This window comes from Hemitrygon akajei, chromosome 5, assembly GCF_048418815.1.
Source record: "Hemitrygon akajei chromosome 5, sHemAka1.3, whole genome shotgun sequence".
NCBI lineage: Eukaryota > Metazoa > Chordata > Chondrichthyes > Myliobatiformes > Dasyatidae > Hemitrygon > Hemitrygon akajei.
Genome location: NC_133128.1, coordinates 133,783,319 through 133,799,762, shown reverse-complemented (window position 1 = coordinate 133,799,762; position 16,444 = coordinate 133,783,319). Strand labels below are relative to the sequence as shown.

Here is a 16,444-nt window from a genome sequence, read left to right as displayed (position 1 = left end):
TGTGTCAGAAGTGCTCACCACTGTTCTCTAAATGGATACCACTATTTTAAAATCAATTGCTCTGAGTAATAACTCTGTAACTCACCTTTGCACTGGCTGTTTAACCCCTTCTCCTTTCCTGACTGACACCGAGTTTTCAGTCTACTGCACTTTGGGTGCAGCTATCTCTTTATATGCCCTATCTATTACCCCTCAGCCTCCTGAATGATCCGGAGTTCATCCAGTTCCAGCATTCAACAGTGGAGCATTCAACTGTCCTGCCTAGCATCTCTACTGTTGTAGTTAAACAATTATAAAGAATGAAAAATAATAAATAAACTGTGGGGGGAAAAAATCTACCTTTTCAGTTTCTCTGATTCAAGCCTCTCCTTGCTGAAGCCTCGAAGAGCAAAGGCCTCAACTTCCCCACTCTAACACTGTCCATTCCAAGAATGGCCCCTCCACTTACCCCTGCTTAATTTTAATTTGTTCTTGCCAATGAATTCCATTTGCTGATTGGCTGCTGCTCAAAACACTGAACAGCTGTGAGTCGATGCTTTATGTGCAAAGTTGGCGAACCTGATTTAGCTATGTCTCTCGCCCTTCAGACCTCTGGCTGGCCATTGCTCAAAACACCAAACCACTGCGAGTCGTTGCCTTATGTGCTCAATCAGTGAACCATCTTTGAGACAGGAATGTTTTTCAAACAAGTGTGTGTCTTCTTTCTGCTTTGTAGTGTCTTGGGTTTTCAACCAAAGCCCACCTGCCTCAGTCACCTGCACCGAGATGCACTGTTCTCTAATTGGTGACTTTACTAATGAAGTAATCCAAAAAATGAACACTATTTCTATATGGTCCCAGTCTGTACAACTGTTAATGGTTTAATTCATCTGTTTTTTGCCTGTAACAATCTTTACATTGATCGGGTTTAAGTTTGACCCTGGTTAAAGTGTCACCTTGATTGTAACTTCATAACCTTGGTTTCAAAGCTTTCCATGTCTAATCTGATCTGATGAAAGGTCTCAGCCCAAAATGTTGACAGTTTACGCATTTCCACAGATGCTGCCTGGCCGGCTGAGTTCCTCCTGCATTTTGTGTGTGTGTTGCTTGGATTTCCAATATCTTCGGATTTTCTTGTCTTCGTCCACGTCTGATCTTGTCAATCTCTGTAACTTCCTCCTGTCTGAACCTTTTTGAGATATCTGCATTCTTCCAGTTCTGTCTAGCAGCACCTCTTTGATTGCTATATGTACTGTCAGCTCCTGCTTCATTGCTTGAGCTTTAGAATTCCTTCTTAAATCTCCACCTTAGTACCTGCTCTTCATCCTTGCAGGCTAACCTTTTGACCTGTGGATTCTTATCATATTTTATTAAATTTATTCCTTTGAAGCACATTGCTGTATTTCAGTCCAGCTACTCGAAGATCCTGTTTTATATGCAAGCTAATAAACTTCCCAAGTTTACTTATGTAACATAATAGCATTTGTTATATCTGACCAATGCTTAGAATTTGATCAAGCATTCTTTGGTTTATAAATAAATTCTAAAAATGAAAATGTGTGCATAAGTCTTTCAACAAAGAAGACATGTTTGTACAGTTCTTTTCATAACCTCCAGGCATTTTAAAGTACTTCACTAACATTTAATTAATTTTTTTTAAAGTGTGGATGCCATGTAATTTAAGAAGCAAGGCAGACAATTTGTGCAATGCAAACAGCAGTGAAATAATGATTAAATAATTTGTGTTGGTAATGTTTCTTGAGGGATAAACATTTGCCATGAAGATTAGAGATCTCTTCTAAACACTGTTATCAATCCTATAATCAGACAGACAGACAAGATATTCATTTATCCTTACTTGAAAGCCAGCAACTTGGACAGTGGAGCATTCCTTCAACTCTGTTCTCAAGTATCAGAGCATGGAGCTGAAATCTCTGGAGTGAACTCATGACTTTTTGAGTCAAATGCGAGTGCTACTGATTGAACTGGATCTCATTACTTCAAAGTAGAATTCATTACCACAAACTGGAATCTCATTCTTAAGTAAAATAACACAAGCTTTAACCAATCAGACTCATCAGATTATAACCAGCAATGATCAGATTTAATAATATTGAAGTAATTACGTATTGATATTGGCTTATTAGCTGAAAGGCCTTGATAGAGTGGATGTGGAGAGGATGTTTCCTATGGTGGGAGAGTCTAAGACCAGAGGACACAGTCTCAGAATAGAGGGGTGTCCTTTTAGAACGGAGATAGGGAGGAATTTCTTTAGCCAGAAAGTGGTGAATCTGTGGAGGCCAAGTCTTTATGTATATGTAAGGCAGGTTTGATAGGTTCTTGATTGATCAGGGCATGAAGAGATATAGTGAGAAGGCAGTTCTTTTGGGGTTGAGAGCAAAATTGGATCAGCCATAATGAAATGGTAGAGCAGACTTGATGGGCCAAATGGCCTGATTCTGCTCTAATATCCTGTGCTCTTATGGTCTTCTAATGTTTATAAAAAATCATTATGATTTGTTAGTGATGCAACTTCAAAAGAATCAGAGTCAGGTTTATTATCACCAGCAGAATCAGGTTTATTGATACCTTGACTTTGGAGATTTTTTGATTCATTACGGGGCAAATAAGAACCGTAGCTGTAAAAACTGCTTGATCCTTGGCAATTATCGTGTAAAGCCATAAGTCCCGTTGAATCAGAAGGTCATAAGGCCCATTGAATCTGTGTTAGCTCTCAGTGCATTAGCATCAATTTCCCCTTTTTTCTTGTACACTAATCTTTCACATTCCAATCAATTTCACCCTGATTCTGCCCCCCGCCAAACCACCTAACATTAGGTATAAACACTTAGGGGAAACCCTTGTGATACATGAGGGCTTGTGGAAACTTCATGCAGACAGCTTTTAGAGGTCAGAGTTGAAGCTGGGCTGCTAGATCTGTGACACAGTAGCGTTATCTGATGTATCGCAGTGTTGTATCGGTCATTGTTGGCATAATTTATATTCCACTAATGTTATAGCCACTTTTTGATCTGGTGTTTAACTGCCTATTAGGATAACTTGCACAGGCTGTCCCTGCTTAACAAAGTTGATTTTGCCCAAAAGTCAGAAAATACACAAATGCTTCTCAATAGTGTAACCATACCTCCACAGTATTGTAAGCAATAGCATCAAGTTCTAGTTCATATTCAGTTTGTTGTCATTCAGCCATACACATGCATACTGCCAAACTAAACAACATTCCTCTAGGCCAAGGTGCACTATGATTATATATAACTTACACACACAACGTATAAAGTAATATTATCGTGAGTAAATTAAAAATAATTAGCAAAAACATCTCAGAAAGAACAATACTGAAAGTGGAAGAGAGGGGAATCTAGTTCTGTGTAGCAACAGACTTATGTACATGTGTTGAACTTTTAAATTAATAATATTATCGGAGCTTGTTTGTATGTAAGACTGCCCATACAGTAACACTTAACACAAAGGCAATCTGTACTATGCCACAGTCTATTCAAATGTTGTAAAGACTTCAGCTGCAATCTGGAAGCTCTCTTACAAATCCTTGATTTTGTACCTCTCAAACTGTGATGTGTTGCTTTTGGCTGAAAGGATTCAAAACTCTGGAACTCTCCCTCTAAATCCCTCCACCTCACTCTCTTCATATAAGTCTCTCTTTCAAACATGCCTCTCTGACCAAATACTGTTTGATAACATTCCTTGGAAGCATATTTGGGATGTTTTCTATATTAAATTGCTATTTAAGTATAAATTGCTTCTATTCCAGAACATAAAGTTTCCAGTCATTTGCTTGTCTGTAACAGCAACTTGTGTTTATATAACACCTTCAAAACATTCCACTATACTTTATTGTACATAAATTGACATAACCACATAAGGAGATCTTTAAGCAACGCACCCTGGTCTGAGAGTGAGGCTTTAAGAAGTATTTTAAAAAGAGGTGCGGCTTTGACTTGGTGTAAGAATTCTGGAGCTTTCGGCCTAGGAAGTTGAATGAAGGACTGGAGCAATTAAATTTGGGTATAGTGAAGTGGCTGGAATTTCAAACAGCCGTTGAACCAGCGAAGGCTGCAAAAATAGCCAAGGTGGTGGTAAAGGGAATTTAAGAATCAAGCTGTTGTTGGTTGAGAGCTGCTGTAGGTAGTGAGTTTCTGGTTGATGGGCAAATGAGATGTAACTGTATTTGAGTGTCTATTATTGCATACTTTTCTATGATACATCGAACTTCATGTAATGATTAGCCTTACTTGTGCAGACACCAGAGCATAAAGCCAATTCAAGCAGCATATTTCAACAATATGAAGTAGAGTCCATTTCCCCGCAGCTGAAACCAGTGGGATAGGAGTTGGGCAGCTGAGATTGGATTTCTTCATGATTACAATATGGGTAACTGACCCTGACTGTACTAAAAAGACCAAGACACAAATTAACAAAGGCGTGCAGAAGTATTCAGCAGAACATAAGCTGACATAGCTACAGAATCTGATAGTATGGTGGAGGTAGAAATAGACATTATTAGATGGCCTATAATTCATCCTGGGGTTAGTTGTAATATAATTTTTGTGAGATATCCAGTTCTCTTTCGGACAGGAGGTTAGACGAGGTACCTGGTAAGTTAACTTTTATGTCTTTAGTATGTGCTTACCTTTGGTAGACAGCACAAAGCATGGAACAAATTTCTGTATATTTTGTTTGGTAGGTTTAATTTCTCTGGGTGCATCCTGGTTTGTCTTCATAGGTGTTGTGCAGCCTCATACATATGAAAGCTTTTCTGCTAATTAGATTAAGACCCCTTCCTGAGAAGCAGTTAACTCATTAACATTTGCAATGGGTCAATTGAAGCCATCAAGGGTACGGAACAAATACTACTTGTCAGCTTGTTTTTAAAATCATTGACTTTCCAATAACAAAAAAAAGTACACTTGTATTTTCCTGGTTTCAACTACAGGTAAATTGGCTTGTTGGATTGTGTTCCTGGTCTCTGCATGAAGCTTGAATGTTGCATAAATTTAAAGCCTATTAAAAGCTTATTTTAGAAAAAGACATAATAGTAGATGGTTAATTACTTTTCCAGACCTTAATTTATGTCATTGTTGTTGTGAAGAGTGGAGAATAAATATTACAATATACTTAATAGCTTGCAATCAGAATCCAGTTCTAGTAATGGAGTTGCTAAATGTGTCAAATCATCTTAACTATTAGCCTGGATTTACTAATCCATTGAAGTACTTGCAATACCTGATTATAAGATTCTTATTTTTAAATTTATTGAATACAGCAATTGGTTATTGCAGGTAAGTGTAGAGATACATTTCAGAACAGAACTCCAGTGTACACTTGGAGAACTAGTTAAAGTTGAACAACTGGGTTAATGCAAAGCTTCTATTAATGATCTGAAGCAATTCTTGATTAATCCCTTCTAATTTTCCAGGTAGCAAACTGGGTACCCACAGACGATGTAAGAACAGAGCCTCCAGGACCACCAGACAAGCATTCAAAAAGCACTCTAAGGTATGGCAAAGTTGATAGATGTCAATGATGGGTTCTGACTCAAGGAGAACCTTGTACTCTTCCTATTTTCGCCTACTGTCATTTTTCTCTCTCTCTATAGTATCTGGTACTCCTGCCTGTTTTCATTCTGAAGGATTGTCGTTACATTTACCTATTCTAAGACTTATAAGCCCCCAAAGTCCTTTCTGTATCTCAGAGAAGAGCCCCTCCACTCTAGTCCACCCTACCCACCCCCTACATCCTCTAATAGTTAATGAGTGGAGCAAGTGGCATAGTGGTGATGTTGTGATTTAAGTTGTTGATCTGTTAGGTGGAACCCTTGCCGGTGAATCAGAAAGTTTGTCTCACTCCAGAGTTTTGGGTGTAAGCATCGGTGACACACCAGTGCAATCCTCAATGAGTTTACCACTGTTGTTGGTGTGCTGCTTTTTGGATGCTAAAATGCTAAACTAAGGCATCATCTGCTCTTCCTTACGATTGTGTCGGTGTTTTGAAAATCAGCGTGGGAGCTTTCCTCTGTATTTTGACCATTTAAAAAAATCTCTTGATAATGCTAAAATGGATTATCTGGTCACTTTTATGTTTGTTTTAATGGGATTTGCTGTGCACAATTTAGCTGTCATGTTTCCCCTATGTCAGCGGTAGCTCTAATTCAAGAAACACTGTACTGGCTGTGAACTACTTTGGGATATCCTTCGAAGTTTCAAAGTAAACTTATTATCAAAGTTACGTATATGTCACCATATATGACCTTGAGATTCATTTCCTTGCAGGCAATCACAATTGAACATCACAAGATGAAAGCCATCTCCTACGCTATCATGAAATTGCACTCATTAATTTATTTAAGAAGTTGCCATCTTGATGCCCAAATCATGCTGGGTCAGACCATTGTATTTGTGTAGCAATCTTCCCCATCTATATTCACCACCACCCACCACTGCAACAGGACATTTTATCTCGTGGGGAAGTGTGTCACATCTGCTTATCTTCCTCCATTTCCTTGTGAGGAAAATAAACTGATAAATGTACATTTCCTGCTTAGCAAGTGAGCTATCAGTTGCTCCTTCACCAGAGCCCTTTGCTGTTTGTCTTTGTGTCTCTGACTTCTCTGGATCATAAATCTTCCTGATCTCTTTTTTTCTGTTTTGTCACAGTTACATGTTTGTAAGGTTGTGAAAGCTTATCCAAGTTTGTCCTTGGGTAATCTATCCTTTCCATTTTCTTGCATTCTTTCTGTATCAGCCTTTTATGAGAGAGGGAGAAGGCAAGGGGTTGGAGGGTCATGAATAGGAAAAAAACTTTGCGTCTCAGACAAAAATTTTCAATGTGATTTAAAAATAACTCCAAAATATCTTTGCAGGGGAACTATGATATAAAATTTGACATTGAATCACATGCCACTAAGAATAAAGTCAAAAGTTGCACGTTTTAGGATTTTCTAAAGATAGAGTGAAGATTTACACAGCTCAGACCAATTGTGAGCTTACACAGCTTTACTTCTAGTGGGGTCCCAAATAACGGCAAGACAAATGCTTGTCCAGCCTTTCTTTCTGAGAGCTGAAGTATTGTTTCTCTTTCCACAAAGGCTGAGTGCTTCCAGCATTTTCCATTTTTATTTCTTAGCGTAGATGTAAAACAGTTGTCACTTTGAGGCAGAGGAGAAAAGGAATAAAAGATTGTAAATAGAAGGGGCTATTTTGATTCCTGTAAAAATCGTGTTTCCAGTCATACATTATTTGGTATCCCTCTTATCTGCAAACCCCAGATCATGTAGCTGTGAGTGTCTCTCGGAATTCTAGGTAGCATTTAACCCATACATGTTTGTCTTCTCCTTCAAAGAGCAATCCAATTAGTCACACTCTCCATCTCATTTCCCAAAGCTCTACAATTTTTCTCCAATATCCAATTTCCTTTTGAAAGTTGGTGTTGGACTTAATTTTGACACCCTTTCATGCAACACATTCCAAATCACAGCAACTTGCTGTGTGAAAAATAACTCCTCACTCTCCTCTCTGATTCCTTGGCACGTTGCATGAGAAACATGTACTTGTTTATCTCAAGTGCCGAATGACGCAAAATTCTACATGTATTGGAGGGCTTTGCTGCTGTTGGTGCTTTTAATAAAATAAACACAGGAGTTGGTTGCAGTTTTCTTGGGCAGGGTAAAAGAAAATAAGAAATTGAGATCTTGTTTCATGATGGTTATTAGTATGTGTAGAGCTAAGTTTGTGCATATTTGAACATTGGATAAAGACTGGATCAAGTTTGCTTGTGATGAATCCAATAATGGAATAGCCAGACATTCATGGACTTAAAAAGCTACCATCTTCACCAAGTAGTAGTGTGCTATATCTCTGAGACAGAAAATTATGTGTTTAATTTCTTTTTCAGAGTATTCAGGTTGATATTTACAGTGCATAAAATTGGTAAAATAGTGTGTTTTAGACAGGCAAAGATTAAGTTGCTTGTACAGAGTACAATTTATTGAGAAGTTAGTTGGAAACAAAATTTCTTTGCATCGATTCAGTTTCAACTCATAGAATTTGAAAACTCCTTTTGGGGGTATAATTTTGTGTGACATCTACCCCTCTGAATAACCATGAATGAAAGAAAGCCATGTCGTTTCCTCAGCTCCTTTTCCACTGACACGTTCATCTGTGCCTTGCTACCTCTGGGACATGTCAATTCCAGTGCTATTTTGGCCATTATATTTTACTTTCCACAATTGAGCACGACTTTCTTCAATGTTCCAACTCACATTCTTACTCATAAAATCCAGCTTAACGGCAACCTTCTAAGTGATTGTGGTATTTATATTTATCGTGTTTTTATTATTATTGTTTTTTTTGCACTGCAGCAGATCCGGAGTAACAAATTCTTTTATTCTCCTTTGCACTGTGTCCTGGAAATGACATTAAACAATCTTGATCTTGGAAGTTTTCACATTCATATTGAAGGCACTACATAGCCTCGTTCTCTAATATCTATTTATTTATCTCCTTCATCATGCTTCTTAAGACTTCATTCTTTGTCCAAACTTTTTGTAACTCTCCATTTGAACTTTGTATACAATTCTTTCTTGGACAAAATGTTGACTGAATTCAAATTCAGGATCCCATTGTATGTATGTATGTATGTAAAGCTTGTTTGGTTGTTGGTGGGCCCAGCCTTATTTATCACCTGAAAACAGGGAAAATAATGGAATGTCGGTCCTTTTTTCAGTGGGTTGGAGTACAGGAGAAGGGAAGTCCTTTTGCATTTTTAAGAAGACACTAGTGACACCATGTTTAGAGTATTATAAATACTGTAGTTTTGGTGTCCTTATTTAAGGATATTATTATTTTATTGGGTCCTACTCAGGAAAGGTTCATTGGGATGATCCTGGGTATAAGCGTACAGTCTAATTGTCAGTGACTGTCTCAGTTGCTTTTCTTCTGACCGCAAGACCTTTTTGGACATTATTAATATGGAATGGCAAATTCGATTCACTGATTTATCAGAGGGAAGCGGGGTGGGAGCTGTCTGACCTCGGTCGTAGTGAGGTGATGTGGTGTTGCTTGTTTATAGCTGCTAGAAGAGAGGCGATGGAGCTGTGTGCTTCACCCGGAGTGGTGTGGGGTGGCGTCAAGGCTGGATAGAATTAGAGCTGCCCTGCCACCCTCCACCCCCCCCCCCCCCAGTGTTTACTGTCATCGACTCCAGATTTCTGCACCATCCATGGGGCTTGGGCCTGGACCATCTTTTTTGCATGGCTGTATCTTACCGATATCTTTGTGTTATGTGTTGCTTTGTGCTGTGTGAGACTGTTGGTACTGTTTTGCACCTTGGCCCTGGAGTGACGCTGTCTCGTTTGGCTCTATTCATGGGTACTCATGTATGGTTAAATGACAATTAAACTTAAATTTGAGTTGAATTGAAATGAAAGATTTTGCTTGTGAAGAAAAGTTCAAAGGATTGATATTCACTTTGGTTTGAGAGTTATCTAATTCAAACATATAATATTCGTAAGGGCACTAGACTGGTTAAATGCCATTAGGATGTTTATTCTCTTGGAAGAGTCCAGAATCAGAGGACATGGTCTTGGAGTAAGAGGGTGCCCATTTCTGAATTAGATGAAGGAGATTTCTTCTCTTGGTGGGTTATGAATCTTTGGAACTCCTTGTTACTGAGAGCTATGCGGCAGAGTCCTTCAATGCTAAGACAAAAAAGATTTCTAACCAGTAAGGGAATTGAGGGCAGAAAAGTGGATTTGACTAGCCAAGTGCAAGCAGGAGGGGCTGTTCCTGTTTCTTGTCTTCCCATCTGACAACTGTACCTCAGAAGTTTCCAGCTTGCATAGAAGCCCCAACGCTCATTCTTTGGTGGAACTGCACTGATTTTTAATGTCCTAATAGCATCACAGCTGACTGGCAATTTCAGTGTTTGAGCGTGTGACCTACTGGTCTATATTTTTGCATTAAAATAATTCATTAAACATGTCGTTTACAGACTTTGTTTTTACCTGGAGCCTTCTCTGGCAGCCACATTTCCTGAGACAATGGAGACCTCCCCTGAGCCTCCAGCTGCCGTATTTGCTCCCTGGGTGGTCTGGAGTCTCCAGTCTGTTAGTTCTGAAGATCGCTGGTTTTTTTTTAAAAAAGACTTGAAACAATTCTTTCTTACTTCAGTGATCATGGCTGTACAGATTTCAGCTGTAGTGGTTGCAAATGGGAATATTTAATGATCCTCTTGTGAGCTAAAGTCAAAAAGTCACCTCTGTTTGGCACCTCATTTTTACCTTGCGAATTTCGCTAGAGATACTGGAGAGAACAAACATTATGACTGGCTGCTTCACAGTCTGGTACAGAGAGAGGCTCCAATGGACAGGACAGGAAGAAGCTGCATAGAGTTGCAGACTTGACCATTATGGTCAAAACCCTCCCCACCACTGAGGGTGTCTTCAGGAACTGGTGCCTCAGGAAGAATGCATGCATCAATAAGGACCCTCGCCATCTTTTCATTACTACAATTAGGACGTGGTACGGAGCCTGAAGACTCACACTCAACTATTCAAGAACTGCTTCTTTCCTTCCATCATCAGATTTCTGACTGGTCCATGAACTCACGAACACTAATTCGTTATTACTTTTTTTTTGCGCTGTTTCTTTATAGTAATTTTTTTGTCTTTGCACTGTACTGCAGCTGCAAAACAACAATTTTCATGTCATATAAGACAGTGATAAACCTGATTTTACAAGTAATCTTTTCATCTGTTGACTCATGGTTAGAGATGTTCTTCCCTCAACCGCAGGACTCTGCAGAGAGTGGTGTGGACGGCCCAGCACATCTGTAGATGTGAACTTCCCATGAGTCAGGACATTTACAAAGACAGGTGTGTAAAAAGGGCCCAAAGGATCATTGGGGACCCGAGTCACCCCAACCACAAACTGTTCCAATTGCTACCATCTGGGAAACGGTACCACAGCATTAAAGCCAGGACCAACAGGCTCTGAGACAGTTTCTTCCACCAAGCCATCAGACTGCTTAATTCATGCTGATGCAACTGCATTTCTTTGTTAAATTGACTATGTTGTTGTACATAATATTTATTATAAATTACTATAAATTGCACATTGAACATTTAGAGATGTAACGTTACTCCTCCTGTATGTGAGGGATGTAAGTATAAAGTCAATTCAATTCAATTATCTCTCCTGGAAATTCTCTGAAAAGCTTGATGAGTCAATGTGTTTGCAGTGAAGAACGAACAATCTCAATAAACATTGTTGTGATAGGGTGCTAAGCATATAGATGCTAATGAAAAGGTACTTCCCATCATCTTAATTAATTTGATTCCGTACAAGTGAAACCTGATGCCTTTGAGATTGTGCATATTGACCAGAAGGCAAGACTGGGGAACTGTGATGCCTTTTTCTGTTGAAGAATTTCTTGAGGTGCTGTGGAGAAAAAAATCTACCGGAGGTTGTAACTTATCCACGTGAGCTCCCTCTTCACAATTTGCATTGATGGTCAAGCTTTTTGCTGATAATTATAACGGCTGTGTTCATAACCTGATGGCACTCTCGTTTTCTCCCCTCTCCACCCCCCCCCCCCCCCAAAATTCTTTACATGAGCAGTTAGTTCTGGTTTGGAGCTGTAAGATGAGAAAACTTTATTGTCTTGTATCAGCACATGTTCTGAAGACCAAAGTCTAGTATTAATTACGCAGGCCATACGCAGGTTAAGAATGCTCGACTTACGTACACCTCTATGTATGAATGATCTCCAGTAGTAATAAATTTAAGAGTCTGACATACATTCAATCCTATGAGCAGCAGATCTAATTCTCTCTCTCTCACTCTCTCTCTCTCTCTCTCTCACTCTCGCCATCCCTTTCATCCTCCCCACTTTTACTTTTAGTAATTATTCTCTCTGATCTTGTGTGCTTTTGATGATATAGATTACAATGTTGTTGAAAGATGGTTACCCTACTCAAAGATTTTTCAATGTATTTTCAGGTTTATGGACAAAATCCACTTGTGGACATCTGTAAAAACAAAACGGCGAGAGATGCCTGCAGCCATTTATTTATTTAGTGACACAGCATGGAGTTGGCCCTTCCAGCCCTGTGAGCCCCATCGTCCCAACAACCCCCAATAAACACAATTAACTCTAACCTAAGCACAGGACAGTTTACAATGACCAGCTCGTCTACCCAGTCCGCCTTTGGACTGTGAGGAATCCGGAGGACCTGGTGAAAGCGCACACGTTCCATGAGGAGGACGTACAGAGACTCCTTATAGGGCGGCGCCGGAATTGAACCCGGAACTCCGGAACGCCCCGAGCTGTAATTCCACTGCACTAACCACTATGCTACATGCCCTGTTATAGCAAAGAACAAACACCGTTGTACTCATTTGCATTTGCTTTATTCATGCCTTTCTTCTTAAGTGTTCCAACAAAAATTCTTTATAATCTAGCCACCCTACACTTATTTTCCTTATTTAGACTAAATGGGTTAAAAAGCTAAGTTTTGTGGAGCCTCAGCTGTTTTAGGTGTAACCTCATCCGTCTTTTTTTTTGGCAGTGATTTGACGAAGAAGGTAGAATTTTCTGGAGACTGCGGCCCCCTGGGGATCCATGTGGTGCCCTTTAACTCTACGCTGAGTGGAAGGTAAAGTGTCTAAAAGTACATCTGTACTTAAAACTGCTGAGAGCTTGCCTCCCATGGGAGCAGATGCCATATGGTGCCTGTGGATATACTACTCCCAACATGAACAAATCTGCAGCTGAGCACTGGTTCAATAAAGTGGGCTTTGATGCAAGTCTTATTGACAAAACATTGTTTCTCTGTCAATATTTGTGTTTACAGAATGTTACAGGTTTGCAATCTATTACAGTTTGGCCACAAGTGTGATTGGTATTGATACAATTGCCTTTGGAGGCCACTGAGTGAATTCAGGAGAAACTTTTTCTCCCTGAGGGAGTGGCGAGTCTGGAACACATTGCCATAGGGAATAGTGTGGGCATTTAATGGAAAGCTAGGTAAGTACATGAGGGAGAACAGAAGTATTGAAATGATTAGATGATTTAGTTTATATTGTGCAGAGATCAGTTGGGCTGAATTGCTTTCATTTTGCCTGTTAAATTCTTCCTAGTTTTATGCAAATCCTTCAGTTCTTAAGACATAATATAGCTAATCGTACAGCTGAGAAAGCTGTTTATGAATGTTTTATCTGTGCGCATTGCAATCATACCAAATGATTTGATGCTTGTTACCCACAACTGGCTGCTTCTTTTTTAACTCCATGATTGTAACTTGTATTTTTTTTGTGAGCGCAACTAGTGAAGAAATGGCCCAGTGAGCTTCAGTTATAGAGGTACACAGCAAAGGAAGTGGTAAGGGTCTTGGCCCAAAGTGTCGACTGTTCATGCATTTTCATAGATGCTGCCTGAACTTCTGAGTTCCTTCAGTAGTTAGTGTGTGTTGCTTTGGATTTCCAGAATCTACAAAAATTTTTTGTATCCTTGCTGCCTCTACTCCATCCAACCCTACAGATTTTGAAAATTATTATTACATCTGATTTTACTGTCCTTTCCAGTAGCACCTTTTGTAACTTGTACAAAAACAATAAATATGATGTTTTTTATTGTAAGAATTTAGAAAGTTCTATTGAGTGGGGAGATTAAGATTGTTATACCCCTTTATACCTTATATATTGAATGGTGATCCTTTTCTATCAAAATCAAGTCAATCAATGGCCTTCTCAGCCAGAACTACACACCATGCTAAGTTTTCATCCAATAATAACATCTGACTGTGTGCTGCATTAAACTGGCTGCATTCGCTGTGGGGGGAGAATATAAAGGTCAGAAAAAAGGCTGACTTCCCATTGGATTTGTACCGGTTCCCTGAGAGGCAGTCCTATTATTTCCATTCTCTTCCACTGGATCTGGAGCCCCACTTTCTTTCCACGTTCCAGAGATATTCGGTTTGGTACATTAATTGGTCCCTGTAAATTTCCCCTGTTGTGCAGGTGTGGTAGAATCTATGGAGAATTAATGGGAATGTGGTGAGAATAAAAATTGGGATTAATGTAGGTTTACTATGAATGGGTGGTTGATGGTTGCCATATATTCAGTGGGCCGAAGGGCCTGTTTCTGCGCTGTATACTCAGTGACCACTTTATTAAGTACTTTCTGTACCTAACAAAGTGGCCATTGAGTGTATGTTCATTTGGCTGCTTGTAGCCCATCCACTTCATGGTTTGACGTGTTGTGTGTACAGAAAGACTTTTCTCCGTACCATTGTTGTAATGTGTGTTGCAATATGAGTTATTGTCGACTTTCTGTCAGCTTGAATCAGACTAGCCTTTCTCCTCTGACCTCTCTCATGAATGAAGCGTTTTCACCCAGAGTACTGCTACTTACTGTGTTTTTTTTTTGCTTTTTACACCATTTTGTAAATTCTGGAGACTGTTATATGTGAAAATCTCAGCAGCTCAACATTTTCTGAGATACTCAAATCACTTTGAGTATGGTCAAAGCTACTTAGGTCATGTTTCTTCCCCATTTTGATGTTTGGTCTGAACAGCAGTTAAACCTCTTGACCATGTCTACCTGCATTGAGTTGCTGTCTCATGATTGGCTGATTAGATATTTGCATTAATGAGCAAGTGTACAGGTGTTCCTAAAAAAGTGGTCCCTGAGTGTATGTCTTGGTGAGAAAGCAATTGGGTGCCTTGATTCTATTTGACTAAACTTTAAATTATCAATATTTGAATTCCATTTACCCACATCATTGGGAGTAAAGGTGGGAAGCACTGAATGAAAGATTATCAAAAATAATCATAGAATTCACCTATAAATGAATCAATTTGAAATATTGCAGTTACTATGCCTCTTGATCACTTTTTCATAAAGTAGCAGTGAAGATCTGAGTACGTTTGCCTCAGAATGGTATGTTTATAAAAGCAATGGACTGTCAAGTGCTTACTTCCAACAGCTAATTGGACTTTGTCTCTGGTCATCCTATTTGGGAGCAATGTGAAGGCTTGGGAGAGAATACACAAAAGGCTTACCGGCATGCTGCCGAGACTAGAAGAGAGTATATGCTGTAAGGAGAAATTGGGCAAACTTGGGATTGTTTTCTCTGGAATAGTTGAGGGTAATGGAAGTCCTGAAAGGAGTTTATAAGATCAGTGCAAGGCATGGCTCAATGGCAGTGTTTTTTTCCAGGGTTGAAAGTCTAAATACTAGACTGCACGAATTCTAGGTAAGGGATGGGGTTATTTACATGGACAGTATGGGTGCCTGGAATGCACTGCTAGAGTTGCAGTTGGCCAAGCTGTTGGTCAGCTGTCCGAACATATCTGGTGTGGTTTCGGACCAAATTCGACTTTGTGAAGTGCTTCAGGAGATTGAACCATGGTAACATGTTTTTTTTTTTTGAAAGTTGTTAATTATTTCTCAAGTTCCTGAATTCCTTGCCGAGTATTTCTGCAGCTGTAGGCCATGGTAGGAAATCTTATAATTTCTATGTCATAATTTAGTATGATGTAATAACTGTAGAGCTGTAAACAGGGAACCAGGCTTGTCAGTCCACTGAGTCTGCACTGGATGACAAGCATCCATTTTCTCTAATCCGACACTAATTCCCACATTCACGTCAGCTCCCACCAGATTCTAACACACCTTTACATATTATTAATCTACGCCAGCTAACCTACCTATCAAAATGCCTCTAGGAAACCAGAGCACCTCAGGGAAAGTATGCACGCGTGACACATAAACCACCAAATGTCCAGGATTGTCACTGTGTCATTGGAACATGGAGGAAGCAGCTCTGCAAGTGGTGCCTAAATCCAAGGGTGGGCTCAGAAGAAAAATGTAACTGTTTGGAATTACATATTAAACTATGAGCAGCTGTAGGCCGGTGAACTTAAGAGATGCAAATATGATATCCTGATTCATACCATATTTTTCAACTTAAGACATACGGAGAGGTAGTTAGACCCAAGGTGGAGGACACAGGAAACTGGGTGACAGTCAGAAAGAGCAAAGGGTTAAGGAACCAGTGCAGAGTACTCTGTGGCCATCCCCTTCAACAACAGATATCCCACTTTAGATGCTGTTGGAGGATGACCTAGCAGAGGATAGTCAGAGCGGTCAGGTCCCTGGCACTGAGTTTAACTCTACAACTCAGAAGGAAAGGGGGAGAAGAGCCGACTGTGATAGTGCTACACCTGTCCTTACACCTCCTCCCTCGCTACCATCAGGGACCTAAACAGTCCTTCCAGATGAGGCGGCACTTCACATGTGAGTCTGTTGGGGTCATTTACTGTGTACAGTGCTTTTCTGGTGTGGCCTTCTGTATATTGGTGAGACCCGCTGTAAATTGGGAGACTGCTTCACCGAGCATCTACGCTCCATCCACCAGAACAAGTGG

General features: G+C 39.8%; 1 protein-coding gene across 4 annotated transcripts in view; it reads left to right on the top strand.

Moving 5' to 3' along the window:
• LOC140728185 (partitioning defective 3 homolog B-like) overlaps positions 1 to 16,444 on the top strand; it is a 1,189,360-nt gene that overhangs the window by 496,994 nt on the left and 675,922 nt on the right. For all 4 annotated transcript variants that reach the window (XM_073046530.1, XM_073046528.1, XM_073046527.1 and 1 more), the window contains 2 exons: positions 5,435 to 5,514; positions 12,584 to 12,670. In XM_073046530.1, the coding sequence (XP_072902631.1) occupies positions 5,435 to 5,514; positions 12,584 to 12,670 (167 nt within the window). The remainder of the gene's footprint in view (positions 1 to 5,434; positions 5,515 to 12,583; positions 12,671 to 16,444) is intronic.